This window comes from Tupaia chinensis, unplaced genomic scaffold, assembly GCF_000334495.1.
Source record: "Tupaia chinensis unplaced genomic scaffold, TupChi_1.0 Scaffold000601_1, whole genome shotgun sequence".
NCBI lineage: Eukaryota > Metazoa > Chordata > Mammalia > Scandentia > Tupaiidae > Tupaia > Tupaia belangeri.
In genome coordinates, this window is record NW_006160119.1 from 519,627 (window position 1) to 538,864 (window position 19,238).

Sequence of the window (19,238 nt, forward strand, 5' to 3'; positions counted from 1 at the left end):
ATACGTTATTTCATCTGCTAATACAGCAACTCTTCAAGGTAGGTATTACCATCACAAAGTACCTGTGTACCCTGCCCAAGGGCACTTGGTTAGCAAGCGGAGGAGCCGGGATCTGACTATAAAGCTGTGTCTCCTTGATGTCTTCTGTGGAGTATGCTTCACAGTTGAGGCACGTTAGGGAAGAGGTCTCACTTTGCAGAAGTCTGTTACAGAAGAGAGTCTGTGGGTGTGGAAGGGAATGGCGTGAGTCTCCCAGAAGAGGGACAGTTAGAAGAGACACAGATAGCTCCTCCGGATAGGAGAGGCCAGTTCAAACTGCAGAAGAGCAAGCTGGATTCCCAGGAGCCGGTCAACGCATTGCGAAAAGCAGGATTCAGGAAGACGTTGATTGAAGGGGAGGCTGTCATTATCAGAGAGGTGTTCAACAGAGTTCCTATTGCACTTTCAAACCTGAAATGTGAAACCGCCATCCCTAGCTGGTCCCTTCCTCCCCTGCTTTGTTGTGATTTTCATTCCATGGTGCCGTCTCTGGTGTTACTCTAATTATTGATCAGCTCGCAGCCAATACAAATCAGAAGGGCCCAGCTTAAGTGGCACAGTCTACAGTGTATTGAACTGCCGCATTGGAAGCCACGCGAGTGACTGTCGGTTCAGACTCCTGGCTCGGATGGCCTGAAGCATGCTGGGTGCACGTGTGTGTCCAGCTGGGGCTGGACGGAGGGGTTTGTGGTGTGATGAGACTGTGTTGAGAGTGCTTCTCTATCTTTTTTCTCTCAGATACATGCACTTGTGCATACACTCTCAGTTACAAATAAATTTTTTCTAAATTATAAAATATAAAAATGAATAATTTATTAGGCTATGGATTTACACTTTGCATGGTTGAGTGAAATTGAAAAAAGAAGGGAAGTATGGCTCTGTACGGAGTTGAAATAACCCAAGGGAATTTGTGGTGTCCGCTGTTCCTTGGTAGATTTGAACAGTTCTCCAGCGAAAGGTTTCACGTGGTGGAAATAGCTCTGGGCCCGGAGGTGGAGAGCGGCATCCTGGCCCTGACTCTGCCATCAGAATGAGTTGTGTGACACGGGCGAGCCGCTGGTCTTCTCAGAGTGCGAGTTTTCTCTTACATATAAAGAAACAAAGTCCCAAAGTCCTTATTCATATTTAGTTTAGTAGAAGAGAGCAGCTCTCATCCTCAAACTGGTTTCGTTCTGCACTCCAACGGAATCCCAGCTCCTCCCTAAGCACAGATTGCCCTTACCTGACAGCTCAGAACCGAGGTCGGCCAACACTTTCTGAAGAGCAGCACAGCAAGTACTGCGACCTCGGGGGCCGGGCAGTCTGCTGCGTCTGCGTTACTGCCGTGGGGGTGACAGCGGCCAAGGAGACACCAAGTGGATATGGGAACTCCGGTTCCAATGAGGTTTTATTGGTGTGTGTGTGTGTGTGTGTGTGTGCGTATTTGTGGATTGTGTGTTAAGTGTGTGTGTGTATGTGAGTCTGTATTGTATGTGTGTGTGCATTGTGTGTACTGTGTGTGTGTATTGTGTATATATAGTATGTGTGTCGTGTGTGTGTATTTGTGTGTGGATTGTGTGTTGTGTGTGTGTAATGTGAGTCTGTATTGTGTGTGCGTGTGTGTATTGTGTACATATAGTGTACGTGGATTGTGTGTTGTGTGTGTGTGTAATGTGAGTCTGTAGTGTGTGTGTGTGTGTGTGTGTGTGTGAGAGACACTCGGGCACAGCCAGCCCCTTATAAAAGGCAGTGCGATGACTCCCTAACACTCACTTGAATATCTGTAGAGGCAGGAAGGAGAGAAGGGTCACCCTCAGTGAGGGAAGGACACGACTGTGTTTTCCTCAGGAAACCCGGGGCAGGTCTCATGAGAAGGGTGTGACATTTCCCCCCTGAGAGGCTGTCCCAGTGTCTCGGGAGCTGCTCAGAGAAGGCGACAGCTGGCGGCCTCGGGCGTTCCTGGGCCCTGGACCTCTGCTGCGAACAGGAACAGCTCTGGGCAGGGCAGGAGGAGGAGGCGGCAGGGCCCTGCAGCTCCCGTCTGTGGCCACTGTTCCAGGTGTTCAGGACCAGAGTCTCTGTGCCTTCCCTCCCCTCCTGTCCCTTCTGACTCTGCGTTCTGGTGAGGCAGGAAGGAGTGGAGAGGGAAGCGAGGTGCTGGCTCTCCTGGCGCCATCCCGATGATGGCGCTTGGGGTGGGCCAGCCGTCGGGGCAGGAGTGCGCTGTTCTACACGTAGGGCAGTTCTCCATCACATGAGGGAGACCTGGGTTTTTAGAATCTTAAAAACTTGAGACGTGATTAAACTGATTAACCGACACATCTGTAAAATTTCACACCAGCCTTGTGCTTAATATAGAGCTGGATTACTGTTTGCAGTCTACTGCACTAATTCATTAATTTTCCTTCACAGACTAAAAATTTTACTATGCAAATGTATGCAAACCAAACAGGGAAACAGTGTTCTTAGCCAAGTGCCTAGCACCTGCTTTTTGTTTGTTTGTTTTTAAATTTATCTTGCTGGAATTGTGCCAATGAATCGAAAAGCAAGATAATAAACGCCTTCAATATTAAAAATTGTGTGTTGAGCAATTTCTTGAAGGTGACTGGGACTCTCGTTTGACAAGCATTGCAGCGATTGGTATATAGCTTTTCATCTTTCCTTCCCTAAAACAGAATGAAGAAAATGAGCAACATCTATGAGTCGGCCGCCAACACCCTGGGCATCTTCAACAGCCCCTGCCTGACCAAAGTCGAGCTGCGCGTGGCGTGCAAAGGCATATCTGACAGAGACGCCCTTTCCAAACCAGACCCCTGTGTCATCCTCAAGATGCAGTCCCACGGGCAGTGGTTCGAGGTAGGCAAGTCCAGGGGCGTGGACGGGAGCGTGCTGGATGACTGGTTCAGAAATGTCCGGCATTTCCTGTCTTCAGATGGTTTATTTTGATGAGATGGAAAATTATAGAAATGAATGTTTTGATATGGCTGTTTTGATGCTATACATATTTTTACTTCCACTCGTAATCCAGAGGACTAAAACGTTTAGGGTATTTTTGTTGATTACTGATAAATATTTACATTACACTGTTTATGCTTTGCCAGTTGGCAAAGGATAGGGACGTGAATCCAGACCCCAGACTGGGCTGGAGTGAGAAAGCTACTGCTCTGAAAGTCGGTTCCAGAAATGAAGTCGTGTGGCCAAGGCAGGTTCATATTAGACCTCGATTTCTGAGAACAGTAGCTCTGAGACAGCAAGTTTGGGGTTGTTGGGAGAGACAGAAGTTCTATGGAATGGGCTAAGTGGATGAAGTCCTTGCCTCAGGTCCAGGGTTGAGAGAGGGAACCAAGAGGAAACAGGAGGGAGCCGTGAGCAAGTCGGGCCCATGGGTCCCTTGGCCACTAGTCCGAATTTTAGGGACAAGTGCATATGTTGGGCACTGGGCTGGGGTACCTCCTGTACCATTGACTGGCCAGAACTGGGCGTGGAGACCAAGGCTGGAGGCCAGTCCTCTGACCAAGCCAGAACAGGTTAGAGTGAGCGCAGCAGACACTTGGCCAACAGTCTTGAGGCTGGAGAAACACAGTTCTAGGGAGTGCCGTGACTCTGTCACCAGGAGACCGAGAAAGCCACGTGAGAACCCAGCAGTGGTCACAGAGAGGTCATATAAACCAGTCCTCAAGGCTGAAGGAGAGGCTCATTCCAAGCCCATGGTTGGAAGGGGCTGAGCTGGATGAGATGCCTCCATCTGAGTTGGTTGGAAACGGGAAGAGGGACCCTGCCTGAGCAGATTCCGCAGTAAAGACATCGGGTGGCAAAGTGGGAGAAGGAGCGAAGGCAGACAGGCTCCTGGTGCCCACACACGGTTCAGCCAGCTTTGGAAGGTATCAAGCCACATTCAGGCAGCCCCCAAGTCTACTCGGAAGGCTCCTGCACACACACTGTTTGCTGTGCTGTGGATGGGAGCTTACTAGGAAGTTGTATGAGTGGAGCAGCATTGCCACAAATTGTTCTCTAAGGAGCAGTGGGCTCTCAGATTCTTGGGAGATGACTTGGTATTTTTTTCAAGTTTATTTTGGGAAGAGTTTACTGATTTTCATGTGTGTTAGATTCTAACTCATCATGGATCCCGTGGTGGGGATGACGTTCAGGCACGTGGTGGGATTCTTTGTATCTACTGTGCTCTGCTTGGCCAGATGTGTCCCTGACTCACAGGTCTTTCTAGGACAGGCAGGGAGGGCTCCCCTACCATGTCCACATCACACACACTCTAATTTTTAGGCTGAACATTATTGGGTGCTTATCAAGTCCCAGGTGATATTCAAAGTGCTTTATGTGGAATAACTGGGCCCTCACTGCAAGCCTGAGATCCTATCCCCAGGTTACAGATAACAAAGCTCAGAGGGAGATGATAGATTTGCTCAAACTCATCCAGCTTGTAAATGGTGGATTTAATCTTTAAACCCAGGCAGTCAGGCCCCAGAACCTGAGCTCCATAGTGCTGTTCGCATGTGAGGTAGCCCACAGTCAGCATGGGCTTGTGGCTGCACATCAGCTGAGACCTGCAGCTCGATGCTGTTTATTTACAAGCCAAAACAGATCGGTAAAATTTGAATTGGTTAAATTGAGGTGAATTGGGGGATAGGGTGAGCAAAATGTGAACCCAAGGAAGCGGTCGATAGCCTTTCTAAGGGAGCTGAATCTCGGCGGAATTCAGGCAAGGGAGCCATGCCGCGTGGAGAGAACGCAGACAGATACCTGCTCGGATTCCTTGGGGCCGACTCTTCAAGCCTTCAGTATTTCTCTGACAAGTTGTGTGTAAATAGCTGGAAGGCGTTTCTCTAGGTTAAAGTCTTCCACGTAGAAAGAAGGGTTAAAAGACCCAAGAAGTTCAGGCACAGCAGGTGGCATGGTGGCCAAGGCGCTAGACTCCCACATGACCAGCCACAGTTTGAGTCCTGGACCTGGTGGTTTGGAAATCATGCCAGGCGCACTGCGTGTGAGCCAAAATTCCTGGGAGAAGGGATTATAGCATGGCTGTCCCCCGGGGGTGATTTCTCACTTTCCCTCTCACTGTTCCCATCTGTCTCTCTGGTGAGCACACGTGGCCTACAGCAAAAACCTAAAAAAAGACATAAGAGGCATCGTGTTAATTTGTAGTTATGTATGTGGTATCAGTCACTTCTCTGAGAAGGAAATTTAATAACTGTCGGTAGGAAGATGGAATTCAGGTGTGGAGGCATCATGCACGGGGTGAGTGACAGACACTGGACATCTTAACGTTAGGCATATTCGAGGTTTGTGTTGTAAACATAAAACATTATCCACAGATGTCATAGTGAGTAATATGTTTTTTCATTCTAAGTAGTCTCATTGACTTTGTTGGTGGATTTTTTTTTTATCAAATGAAACTAAATAAAATGCTTACATTAAAAAAAGTCACTTCTTTGAAAATAAGAAAGAAATTTGTCTTCTAATACCCACTTTACATAAGTAAAACATTATGTATATGTATTTCTTTCAGGTTTTTTTCCTTCTAGCATACATATTCTTGTTTCTTATCATGTGTTAGAAATTTTCTTTCCTGATTTTATTGCCTTTTTCCCATATTGCTACAATATTGAAAACTGTAATTTTTAAGACTGCATAATACTCCATCATATAAATTTACTTAGTAATTTCCTATTTTTTTGCATTGAAATTGCTTCTGAAAATACTCTAAGAAATATTGCAATGAACACCTTCGTGCATAGGTTTTTCTCTTTCTTTTTCTTTCTGTAGAGTTCTAGGAGAGATTCTGTCAAAGTGGAGTAGGTCTTGGACACACATTGCCAACTGCTTTTCCAAAGTATCCTGTTACAGTGCTACCTGAAGAATGGTTAGACGAGGGCACAGTGAGATGGAACTCACATCACAGCACAGGCCGATGTGCTGCTTCCCCACGAGAAAGCCTTCCTGTGCCCCAGCATGCTTGGCCATATGGCTGACTTACATTCTTCAGGAGAGAGCTTCTTTTTTCACATTGAAGATCCAATCAGGAAAACAGAGTCCATCCTAGGTAGCTAATAAAAAGAATTTAATTTAGATAACTAGCAACAAAAAAGCTGAAAACATGTCAAACTAAATGGGAACTATGAGGGGACACAGATGCTAACCACAGGAAGTGGCTACTTTCCGTAGGGCTGAGCAGTCACAGACAAGAAGCCGCTTATAAGGAAAGCCCGTCCTTAACGCTTCAGGGTGTATTTACCTACACCACGGACACCGGCAACAGTTAAAATCCGAGTTTTACCTCCTGCCTCTCCCTCCGCAAAGAGAGCCGGTTGTTAAAAATTTAGCACCCCCACTGGCCACGAGGGACGAAAGGAGGGAACGGTGCTAGAACCTAGTGGGACCTGGGCTCACGAGAGGGGGCCTGGCTGGCAGGAGCCTGGGAGATGGAGGAGGCACAGAGAGGACAGGAAGTGCTGGCTGTAGGGCAGATGGGATGTTCCCGCATCTCCTACCACTGTTCTCTGATCTCCCTCGGTGCCTTCTGCTGGGCAAGGTTTCCAGGGAAAGGCTATAGAATGACTTTGAGAGCAAAGAGGAAAATGACCAAACGTAAATGTGACAAGTCTCAGCAGCACAGCCATCCCCCCACCACCACCAAGCAGTCGTATCTACTTCCTGCCAACACCTCCTTTTCAGGACAGGTTCAGCCGGTGGTACCTCCTTCAGAAGCCCCTGACAGTTTATTTAAACTACTTAGCTGCCACTACGTTTAATAAACGTGAGTGTGCACAGAACAAGGTTTACCGATGCATGCATGTTCCTGTCTCTACCTTCTGGAAAATGCCTGGATTTCCATGCACAGAATCACAGTGCTCCGTGCCGTCCAGTCTGGTGGACACTAACCACATGTGGCTGCTGAGTACTTGAAAGGTGGCTAGTGAGACTGAAAAACAGAATTTTTAAGTATTTAATTTGAATTACCCTAACATAGGTGTTAGTAGTCAGTATAATTCTGGAACATCTTTGGTATGCTAGAAAAGTTGGTTAAAGTGGGCAGGAGAGGGGAAGGGGCTTATAAAAATATTAGTGTGGCTAATTAATTTCATAGCTTAAACTTGGGGCTGGGGGGCATAAATTAGAAATTAACATTTCTTTTTTGTTTCCTGATTGATTGCTGGATTGTCCTTTTTCTAATTGAATTCCAGCAGAGAAAGGACCCTGTCATGTACTCAGCTCAGCGCTCCCTTTACCTGTCTAAGGACCAAGAACTCCTGAAGAATACTTTGTCTCCATCCACAATATGGAAACAAGCTGGTGTTTTCACTCAATTAAAAAATTAGTGGATCTTTAGCCCTAGCCATGATTTTAATGATTAGAGGGAAGAGAAGAGCTGCATCTTAGAAATGTACTCTACAGGGAGAGTTCCAGATCTAGCCTTACCTTACTTACGGTCGCTCCTCTGTTTATACAGCCTCCCTTTGTCCACCCATCCATGGTGATGACGGTGTGTGGTGACAGCTAAGAGTAATGATAATTTAAAATGTCTTCCATCTTTCAATGAGGAATGGAAATAATGTGTTTCCGACTTCCAGTGAGTATGGATGAGTTCAGTAATTCCTAAAACTAAACACCATAACCAAGTGGGATAAAGAAATACTTCTCAGGGAGCAGCAGGTGGTGTGGTAGTTGAAGTGCTAGACTACATGGCTGACTACAGTTTAAGTCCTGGGACTGGGGGGACTTGAAAATCACACTGGGAGCATGTGTGTGCATGCCCAACATCCCAGGAAGAGAGTGGAGAAGAAGGGATTGCAGTGTGGCCATCCCCCTGGGGGTGATTTCTCATTTCCCCCCTCACTGTCTCTGTCTCTGCCTGGTGAGCTCATGCACCTTATGGCAAAAATCTTGGGGGGGAAAAAAAGACAAGAAAAGAAATGCTTCTCAAATATTTAAAAGGCTGGCTTGGGCTGGCTCAGGGGCCAAGCCAAGTGGCCAAGTGATTGGGCAGCAGAATCCCACATAGCCAACCTCACCGTTTGGGTCCTTGACTGGTGGCTTGAGAAACATGCTGGGTGCGCGTACATACATGCACGTGTGTCTGAAATCCTGAGAGGAGATGGTGGAGAAGGGGTTGCAGCAGGACTATTTCTCATGGGGAGTGCTTTCTCTTCTCCCTCTGTTTCTTTGTCTCTCTCTAGAAAGCACACACGCCCTCTGGGGAGAAAAAAAAAAAGGCAAAGACTCTTGTGAACTAAAGAGTTTTATTCCATTCAGTGGAACATACCCTCTATTCCTGGACATACCTGGAAATCCTCCATGAAGCAGAGCCACCCTCATGATTGTGTGGCCCTTGGCAGAGATCTTACGATGGTAGAGTTCTTGTCCTCACTGAGAACCCAAATTATACCCCTAGCTCTGGGGTATTGTTCCCGTCACCATCAGTTCCATTTTCCCATTTTATTTTAATACATAATTATTGAGCTCCTTCATAGGAAGCTTTAAGTAATCCTGAGGACTAATTACCCTTGGGTCAATTCCATCTGGAATCATGTGATGATGAGTCATGGGCTTTGGTGAACCGTTGGTCATGATTGTTAGTAATAATTAGTATGTGGTATCTAACACATCCATTATCAGTGAATTCTAATATAAGACTATTATTTCTAGTAGTAATATATCCATATAGCACTTTATAGTCACAAAGCATGTCTGCTTGTATCATTTCACTTGCTGTTCACAACAGTCTCATAAAAAGGCCACACAGACACTGGAATTAACCCTAGCATATACTGAGTGCCATGAAAAAGACATGACTTATGTCCTCAGAGATCCTGTGTCCAGGAAAACTCTCTCCCTCTTAGAAACAGAGGGCTAGAGGGTCAGACAATCATCTGACCTCCAGAAAGAGGCCTCAAAACAGGGTCTTGGCTTAAATCTCCTCCTTTGCCTGAATGTGTGGCAGACAGACCATCTCCAGGATGTCTAGCCTACTGCTCTGAAGGCTGGGGATAAAATCAATCTCTCTTCTATCCCTCTGCTATTCACCTCTTCTCTTCCCCGCCACACCCCACCTACCCGGATAGAGACCTGGGCTGCTGTGTGATTTAGCATCCCTGTTAGGAGCACAGGGAGAGAAGTATGTGGCCATGGTGTGGGCTCCCATGCCCAGAAAAGTGAGCTGTGAGCTCTCCCAGCAATTCCTTCTTAGCTGGAGGGCTGAAGGAGCACTGTAGAGTAAGTCTCTTTTGTGCTAGAAACAGTTCTGGGCCTTCACTTCTTTTGTGTATTGAGCTGTGAAGATAGAACCCAAAATAGCAATTTCACCCATACCTGTAATATTCAGTTTTGATTACACCAAAACTCAGGATTTTTAAGAGAATATAACAGCCGTTATGCACATCATGGAGGTGATGGCTTAGAGTAGCGTCCATGGGCATCAGTTTTAGGCACTTCATCTATATATGCTCTCTTCACACAAGTCCTCTGCAAGGTAGATTTTGCTAATCAGATAAGAAAACGAAAGCTGATGTAGAATTAATAAATTGCCCAAGATCATATCACTGATAAAGAGTAAAGCTGGAATGTGACTGACTCCAAAACTCACACTCTCTATACTTTACCTAAGTCTGTGAACTGGAAGCTGGTGTCTTCGTGCTAGCTCACAGTCACGGAAGGGTGTCTTTATGATGTTCATGGAGAATGCGTATTATGAGAAAAGTATGCATAGGTCTAATTCCTTTTTGCATCAGAGTAAACTCACACTTTCCATTTTTTCATGACCCTTTTGAAGTTCCTTAGTATTTTGTTTGATCTTCATGGTGTTCTAACATGTTTTATCATGATTGCCAAAAGTTAAAAGTCAGGATGCTTTTCATAAACTCCAGATTCCTGGGTTGTTTTTTTTTTTTTTTTTGAGAGGTTTTTTGCTATAGGGTGTGTGCGCTTGCCAGACAGACAGAGAGAGACATAGAGACAGAAAGCAAGAAATCACCCCCCAGGGGGGATGGTCATGCCGCAATCCCTTCTCCTCCATTCTCCTCTCGGGATCTTGGGCACGCACACATACGCGCCCGGCGTGAGTTTTAAGCCATCGGGTCCGGAACGCGAACCACGGTCAACTACATGGGAGTCCAGCGACATAGCCATTACGCTAACTGCTGGTTCTCTCCTGATTTCTTTTGAGTAACCAGGAAATCTGGCAACTCAGTCTCCTTAATCGGAGGCGTCAATAATCTGGTGATAGCTAACACTTCTCTCCCTATGGAGTCTGAGATTTTCTACTTTGTCCTGGCCCTCCTGAGTGGCCCCTGGGGCATCTGAGCTTAGCCACACTCTTGCACCCCGGCCCCCTGGCAGCGTCTTTGAAACACAGCTAACCTCTCAGTTGTGGACACAGACAATTGCTGAAAAATGAAAATGAAGTCAATTAAAGCATTCCCCCTGGATATCACAGACAAGCTCTTTTCTGGAAAGATTTTCTGTTCACACTTTGCTGACTTGGAGTGTTTCAGTGGCTAACACCTTGCATGACAACTGATAAAAAACAACAGTTTTCTCCAGTTGCTCACAAAGTTTCCACTGTGGTTTCACATCAAACTTCCATTTGGGAAAACTTGGATGTTGCTTTCTACCTCCCCCTTAACACATCCTTAATAAGAATATTTTTTTTTTTTGTAAAAAGTAAGAAAGAAAGTTGATTTGGGTGATAATAGAAATCTTACCCTAAGCTTTGAATAAAAAAGAAAACAGAAATGAGTATTAGAGCCAGAAAGTATTTCTTTCTTCTCTCTGAGGTGTGTCCCTGCCACCAGAGCTTGGCAGTCCCACGGCCTCGTGTTGGTGCAATATGCTCTTGACGCCGGGAGGGACGACTGGGTCACATGTGTGACTGGGGGACTTTTTATAATTAAAATCTCAAAACTGGCCTTGTCACAGTGTCTGAACGCAGAATCACACAAATGGAAAATTTGGGCTACAAATGAGAAAGAGATGTTTGAACCAAAAATCTGTGTTAATTCTTTTCCATGCCCTGACAGTAGTTGTACAGCAGGAAAGATAGTACCTGGTCTCCTGCAGAGAGGAGCGTGCCAGGACCTTGGCTTTTCTGTCTGTGGTCGGAAGAACTCGCTGGACCTTCAGAGTGAACATCAGTCTCCTGACGGTTCCTAAATGCATGTCAGCCCCTCTGACTCTAGCTTGAACATCTTAAAATGTTTCCACACCTTCTCTGGGTACCTATTTTCCTGATCAACCTGAATCAATTTTAATAATCATCTTTAAAAAGTCATAGTTTGGGCCAGTGTGTGGCGTAGTGGTTAGGACGCTGGACTCCCACATGGCTGACCACAGCTCAGGTCACTTAGTGACTTGAAGATCATGCCAGGTACATGTGTACGGGTGCCCCAAATCCCAGAACGGAAGAAAAGGGATTTGGGCAGGGCCCTCCCCCTGGAGGGTGATTTGTCACTGTCTCTGGTGAGCGCATGTGCCCTAGGGCAAAATCTTTAAAAAGAAAGAAAGTCATATTTCCTTCATAATTTCAGTCCATTTTGTCTTTTGTATTCACGGTCTTTGTGATTTAATTGGATACAGTGTCAATGCACAGATGAGTTAGGAAACTCCTGAGATTTACACCAGTGTAAGCGGAGGAGCCATGACAAATGGAACCCAGACTGGCTCCGGGAACCGAGTCTCAGTGTCTTTCTCTGCCACTCTCTGAGGCAGTGAGTACCTCAGCCCAGTGTTTGCATGCACGTGCCAAGCCTTCACAGTGCCCTCATGTGCTCCTCGCGGCAGCGCTGCAAGATGGCGGCTGTGATTACCCACTCTGAGGGTGGGAAGACTGACACCCCCTAGAAAAAGCGCACATGGAGGACATGACCCCTGAGAAGTGGAGGTAGGGTTTGATCTGGGGCCTTCGTCTCTCCAGTGCCCATGTCTCTCCTGTTCCTCATGGAGGGTTAGTAACCCAACAAAACGCCAGTCTTTAAATTAGCATGCTCCCTCTCCTTGAGTTCTAGGCCTCCACGTTATTCTTTTCCTTGTTGTTTTCATTCTGAAGTCACATTTTAAATGTCGATCTGGAGTAAATGGTGTTGGTATCCGCACGTTAGGAATCACCTTCTCTTATAGATAGCACTCACTTCAACTGAGCTTGTCTTGGGAGCAAACTCTCAACTTCCCTAAAATTAAACAGTCCTTTTCTTAACCCTGGACTTTAGAGTGAAGGTTCCTGAACATTTTGAAGGGGAAAGCGACTGCTAATAGCTTACTGTGATAAGGTGAAGGGCATGGAGCCCTTCATCAGTGAAAGCCCCTCGGCTTGGGGTGGGCACTAAGGTAAGGTGTCCACACCTTTTGGCATGTGGCACCGGCAGCTAAAGGACAATGGCAGCTTTCACCCAGCTAGAATGCAGAGCTACGGCATCAGAGGCCTCATCAGGATTTGGGGCATGCAAATACCTGTGCCTGGAGTGGTTTTCAAGCCACCCAGTTCCAGATTCAAATCATGTGATCAGTCCTGTGGGATCTAACTGCCACCGTGGATCCGTGCCACCTGCTGGGCCAAGAGGTTGTTTTCATGTCTTGGCTATTTTTCTTTCTTTCTTTCTTTCTTTCTTCCTTCCTTCCTTCCTTCCTTCCTTCCTTTCTTTCTTTCTTTCTTTCTTTCTTTCTTTCTTTCTTTCTTTCTTTCTTTCTTTCTTTCTTTCTTTCTTTCAAGAGAGATTTTTCAGATGTCTGCACTCACTGGAGTTACAGAGAGAGAGAGAGCACTAGTGAGCAGGAAGTCATCTTCCCCCAAGCCCCGGGGAGGATGGCCAGACTGCATTCCCTTCTCCATTCTCCTCTCGGGATTTTGAGCCTCGCATATACAGGTCCAGCATGACTTTCAAGCCACCAGGCCCAGGACTCAGATGGTGGTGGGACATGCGGGAGTCCAGCACTGTAACCGTTAAGCCACCAGTCGGCCCCGTGTCTCGACTATTGTGAACAGTTCTGCAAAGAACACAGTAGTGCAGATACCACTCCAAAATTCTGATTTCATTTCTTTCAGATATGTATCCCCAGAAATGGGATAGCTAAATCAAGTGATAATTTCACTTTAATTCGAGGGACTGCCATACTTTTTTGACAGCGATAGCATCTTATGTTCCCACCAACAGTGTACAAAGGTTTCAATTTCTTCACAACCTCACCAATACTTATTTTTTGTGTTTTGATAATAAGCATCCTAACATTTGTGAAGTGACATCTCATTGGGGTTTTAATTTGCATTTTCTTGGTGATTAGTGATTCTTAGTATGTTTCCATATACCTGTTGGCTGTTTTTATGTCTTCTTAGGAGATGTGTCTATTCAGGCACTTTGCCCAAGTTTCATCTGGTTTATTTGTTTTGATGCTATTGAATTTTTAGAAGTTCCTTATATGTTTGTATTTAGGAAGTTATTTTTTGTTTTAATAGTTTACAAATATTTTCTGCCATTGTATGGGTTGTCTTTTACTCTGCTGACTGTTTCTTTTACTGTACAGAAGATTTTTATGTTGGTGCAATACAAAAAGTTTATTTTTGCTTTTATTGCCTGTGCTTTTGGTGCCATATCAAAAAAAATCTTTGCCCAGATCATGTTGAGAAACTTTCCCCCTGTTCTAGTCATTTTATGGTTTCGAGTCCTATTTTAAGTCTTTAATCCATCATGAGGTTGTGTGTGTGTGCGTGTGTGTGTGTGTGTGTGTGTGTGTGTGTGTGTGTGTGTGTTGTGGAGGGAGGGTAGGGGTCCATTCTCTTCTTTTGCATGTAGATATTCATTTTTTTAACACGTTTTATTAAAGAGACTGTCCTTTCCCTGTCGTATTTTTGACCTTCTTGTCAAAGATCGGCTAATCTAGATCTGACAACATACATTCTTAAATTTCAACACAATGGAAACCAGTAATTCTCAGATTGCAATCCCATTAATTGACATTATAGTAAGTGAGAAAAGTTTAAGTTTTACTAATAGAATGTCACTTTAAACTTTGAATTCGTATTGAAATTTTGAGAAAGATTTTGGTTTCAAAAGGGAAAATATTTTTCCACCGCTAAAAAAAAAAAAAAAAAAAAAAAAAAAAGTTGAAAACTCAGGAAAAGAGTAGGAGGAAAAATATAAACCCTAAACTGGTTTATCTCAGAATTGGACTGGACTATGTTTTAAGCTTATTTATTTATTTTATTAGGAAGAGAGAGAGAGAAAAGGGGGCGAACCCTTGACAGAGTCCCATCGTGCCACGAGTCCTCACCCTCTTGACTTCTAGACTTCTAGCAGCAAGAGTCCTGGGTGCATCGGCCATGTTCAGACTGACCACGGGCCCAGACACAGGGCCTTCCCAGTGGTTCCAGCGTTGTGTAGTGGCACCCTACTGTGGCTGGGCCCAAACTAATAAAGCATTGTGATCCACCAGGCTTCAGTTCAATCTGAAATTACTCTGCTGGTCAAAATGGGAAAGTTTTATAGCAGCTTGGCTTTATCTCAGGTCAATTGGGAAACAAGGCAGAGGTTTATCACTGTTTAACTGTGTGGCCTTGGGAAAGTCACCCGCCTTCTCTCAGCCTCTCATACTGCCTCATCTCTAGATGGTTGTTGTCAAGGTTAAATGATTGGCCGAGAGTATAATGAGGTGGCAGGTGCTCCAGGCTCTAGAACCAAACTGCATGGTTATCTGTGTGACCTTATGCAAATGTCCCAACCTCCCTGCAAATATTTCACATAGTACCTGATCCATAGTGAATGCTTAATGAATGTTAGATGTTACTATTTTAAAACACTAAACTACTGTGATTAACAGATCATTTAGTGCTCATTTTATGGAAGATGCTACCAGGTAATACGTGAGAGAATTGCTGCCCAGTCAAGTACTCATGACTCCATTTATCTGTGTAAAATAAGATAACTTTTAGTGAGAACATTTAGCAGTTTTCTAAGTTTCTGCTAAGTCTCTTGCCACTTTGATTTATCTGTCTCAGCTACCTAGTAAGGGATTATCACAGTCTCCTTATTTCTCCCACTCTCTGCATTTTAAAGATGAATAGACTGAGAGTGATTTCATTCCACTTGTCCGTGTTCACTAATCTGTGGACTTGGAATCTCAGAGAGGCCACACTGATAACCTTCCCTTCTTCCCATCTTTACTGCTGTGCCAACATCAGTCACCCTTAGGCAGTCTTCTAAGAAAAGTGACAGAAAATTCTTCCCTTCTGGAAGCTCCAGATGTTCTCAGGGTCAGGTTATAGGCTAATTAAATATTTTATCTTGATGCAAGCTCAGAACTGTTCAGCGTCCTATCTCGGACAGTCTGTTTTCAAATAATTGGTATTTTAAATGCTTCATCTCATCTAAGAGTTTATCCCTAGGTATTACTTGCTGTGAAGACTAGTTCTGATTAGAAACATACGGTTTGGGAGCTGTGTATCAAAGGAAGAAAGTTGTATATCCTTTCCTCCCTCTTTGGCCAATGTCAGCCTTTTTGAATCAGTTTATGAGAAACTGGCATTTGTAGAGGGGGAACCTATCGTAACCTTCTTCTACTAAAGAGTTGCTGCATGGTTTGTTCTAGTTACATAACAATTACCTCCAAATGGAGCAGCATGAAACACTCTTTTATTAGACTTGTGAATTCTGGGTGTCAGGACCTCGGATGAGGCAGAGTTGAGATGGCTATTCCTGTCCCCACTGTGCAGGACCTCAGCTGGGACGACTAGAAGGCTGGCAGTGATTTCATGGCTGGGGTTTCCCCTGAGAATGCTTAATCTACGTGTCAGGCTGGTATCCCAAGCACTTCCAGCTGAAGCACCTCCATGTGAGTCTCCACACATGGCAGTCTCAGAGTAAGGACATAGACCCTCCACCTCAATAGGAAGGATGTCACATGGTGAAGCCATGACTGTATCTGGAAACCGTAATAAACCGAGGAGACCGACTTATTATCGTATGACCATGGCTACCTTACAGGGTGCAGATAGAGCAACGTGGGTGTATTTATTGTGAAATTCTAATTCTCATTTAGGGAGCTCTCATAGAACCTTGGAAGATGCAAATATAGGATTTTAAAAGGAAAGACTCTTACCTTGAACATTAAACTTAGGAAATGCATTGCCTGAGAAAGTACATCAGGATTAAATACAAATTTAATCTTCTTGCTTGGTGTTGACCACCAGTTTTAAGAAAATCCAAATGTACATACTCTCACTAGACATAATAAAGATCCACAAGAAATGAAATAAACTAATATCCACTTATCCCTCTGTATTTATTTTTCATCGATTCCTCCTAACAGCCTATTGAGGTCAGAACAATTATTTTTATGCCCAATTTATAGAAGAGAGTATTTAGGTCAAGAGAAATCCAATATTCTCGGGATTATGTAGTCAGTATGGTGGAGCCCGCTCTAAAACCTCCGACTGCAGGTTTCTGATCCCTTGGTCGTCTTAGAGCCCTCTCCTGCTGATCCATGACTCCAGTCCTGCCCTTTAGCGACATGCATGCACCGTGGCTGTGGGAACCAGCCATCTCCATCTCTTTGATATTTCCCCCTTTTGTGCTCATGCCTCATCTACTCCCTTGGGATTTTCCCAGCTACATTTTCCATACTTTCTATGGCATTTTGGTAGCAGGAAGCAGCTAATCGTGTGGGTTACCCATGATTCACCCGTCAGGTCACTGTCAGTGCACATGCAATTGGTTCACTTTCTGGCTCATTCTGCAAACATTTCCTGATTTCCTTTTAAGTGCCAGGCACTTTTCTAGGACCTGGGAATACAGTAGGGAGAAACACATAGTCTCAGCTTTTGTGCTAGTGTGTGTGTGGGGGGGGGTGGGAACCAGCCATCTCCATCTCTTTGATATTTCCCCCTTTTGTGCTCATGCCTCATCTACTCCCTTGGGATTTTCCCAGCTACATTTTCCATACTTTCTATGGCATTTTGGTAGCAGGAAGCAGCTAATCGTGTGGGTTACCCATGATTCACCCGTCAGGTCACTGTCAGTGCACATGCAATTGGTTCACTTTCTGGCTCATTCTGCAAACATTTCCTGATTTCCTTTTAAGTGCCAGGCACTTTTCTAGGACCTGGGAATACAGTAGGGAGAAACACATAGTCTCAGCTTTTGTGCTAGTGTGTGTGTGGGGGGGGGTGGGGTGGGGTGGGGAATAGACAATAATTGCATAAAGAATAAACAATTTCATAGTCTATTGTCAGACAATAATGCATGCTATCAAGAAAAATGAAGCAGAGAGGTGGGCAGAGAAGGATGGGGGGACTGATTTAAAAATTGCACTCGGGAAGACTTCTCTGAGGTATTAATACTTGCAGAGAGATCTGCCTGGGTAAGAACTGAGCTGTCTGGATACAGGGAAAGTGTGTCCCAACAAGGCGGAGGACAGAGGCCAAGGCACTGCCACTTTCTTGCCTATGGAAGGAATAAAGCTTCAGGCATGCAAGACAAATCAGTTCTGGGGAACTGCTGCATCCGAATCCTATAATTTACAATACTGTATTAGGCTCTTAAAAGTTCACTGAGACTGTTGATCTCATGTTAAGTGTTCTTGCCCCCAGTAACAATTTTAAACATAAAGAGTAACATGGAGGCAGCATGGCAAGAGCAGTGGTAACGAAGGACAGAGTGAGGGAGGTAATTTTGTAGGTGCAGCCGTGGGCCACATCTCACGGACACTGCAGGCCATCACCGGGATTTGGGACTTGACTTCATGTGTAACGCTAAGCCACCGGCAGGCTTGGAACAGAGAAGTGCTCTGCACTCTAAGTAATGCTGTCTGCTTATGCCAGACAGTGTCTAGAGATCTCCGTGAGTCCTGGGAATGACTCGGGGCTACTGCAGTTTTCAGGTGTGAGATATGGCAGCTTGAATTAGCTGGTACCTGTGATGAGGGTAAGAGTAGTTGTCAATGAACTGCGTTTAAAAAGTAGGCCCCACAGACTTTGCCCATGAATGTAAGCAGTGGAAGAGAAAAAGGGAAAGTGAAGAATGATTCCAGGTGGGTGGGCAGCTGGGTGAGGGCTGGTGGGAATGCTAGGGGTAGGCAGGTGGGTTTCGGTTTGGGGTTATACCATAATTTTACAGTGGACATCTAACGCTGAGAGACAACGTGCTCAAACAGCGTACCTTTGGTCACAGACACTGTACTTCCATTCCCAGCTGTTATTTACCAGCCACGTGATCTTGTAGAAGTAAACGGCCTTGATTTTCTCGCCCCTATAATGGCGACAACAAGAAGACCTACACTGGGGTTGTAACGAGAATTTAACACGCATTACTGCCTCGCACTTATCAATAGCTGTTAGCCATCAACATTACTAGGAGTATATCTTATAGCAACAGTTAGGATTATTTTCTTGAAGAAAATGTTGAGCCAAAGGATAGACACATTTTTTACGTTTTAAAAATTACTCAATTGTCTGTCTGGAATGATCATACCAATGTGTTCCTGCCATCAAACTGTCAGACAGAGGAGGCAATTCTTTAAAAAAAAATTTAAATATTTATAGACTCCCCAACTTTTTATACTCCTCCTTCACTTCAGCCACAGAATACATGTTTCTAATCACATTTCTGTCCTTCCCCCTCCAAAGTTCATATTAATAAGCCCTTAAATTATGGATATAGTAATATATGACTCACAGAGCAGTAACATACCAATATTATGACACTAAATAATTGATGTAGTAATATACTGTGTATGAGTTTGCAGGAGAGAAGCGGCTGTGTGTGTGCATGCACCTGCGTGTGTGAGGACAGAAGCAGTGCAAACACCCCTCTGCTGCTGTCTTTAATTCTGAAGGATTTCTGTACTTGAGGCTGTGCCTTATTTTAAAAAGAGGAAGAGAAATTGATTTAATAACCTGTCACATTATACAACACAAGAACTTGAGAAGAAAAAGCACTCTGGTATTCTTCGTGGGAAGAAAAATATTGTGACAGTTCCGTGGAGAAATGTGGTGGGGAGAACGGGTGGAAATTGTGGTGATCAGTGAAGGATGTTAGGGAACCCATTGCTCCGGTGGACTACATCTGCCGTCTTCACCACAGAGTGCCACGATCAGAAGCTATTTCCCTCCTCTATGTCTGGGGAGGAAGGAAACAGGAACTCCAGTTGTTCTTTCCTTTTTCTTATTCCTTAGAAATAATTTATTCCATCATCTTTTCCTGTGAGGGGTTCTAACATATTCTATTTAA

The 19,238-nt window shown here is 44.8% G+C and overlaps 1 protein-coding gene across 3 annotated transcripts in view; it reads left to right on the forward strand.

Moving 5' to 3' along the window:
• CPNE4 (copine 4) overlaps nucleotides 1-19,238 on the forward strand; it is a 401,350-nt gene that overhangs the window by 107,853 nt on the left and 274,259 nt on the right. For all 3 annotated transcript variants that reach the window (XM_006158501.2, XM_006158503.2, XM_006158500.3), the window contains exon 2: nucleotides 2,694-2,874. In XM_006158501.2, the coding sequence (XP_006158563.1) occupies nucleotides 2,694-2,874 (181 nt within the window). The remainder of the gene's footprint in view (nucleotides 1-2,693; nucleotides 2,875-19,238) is intronic.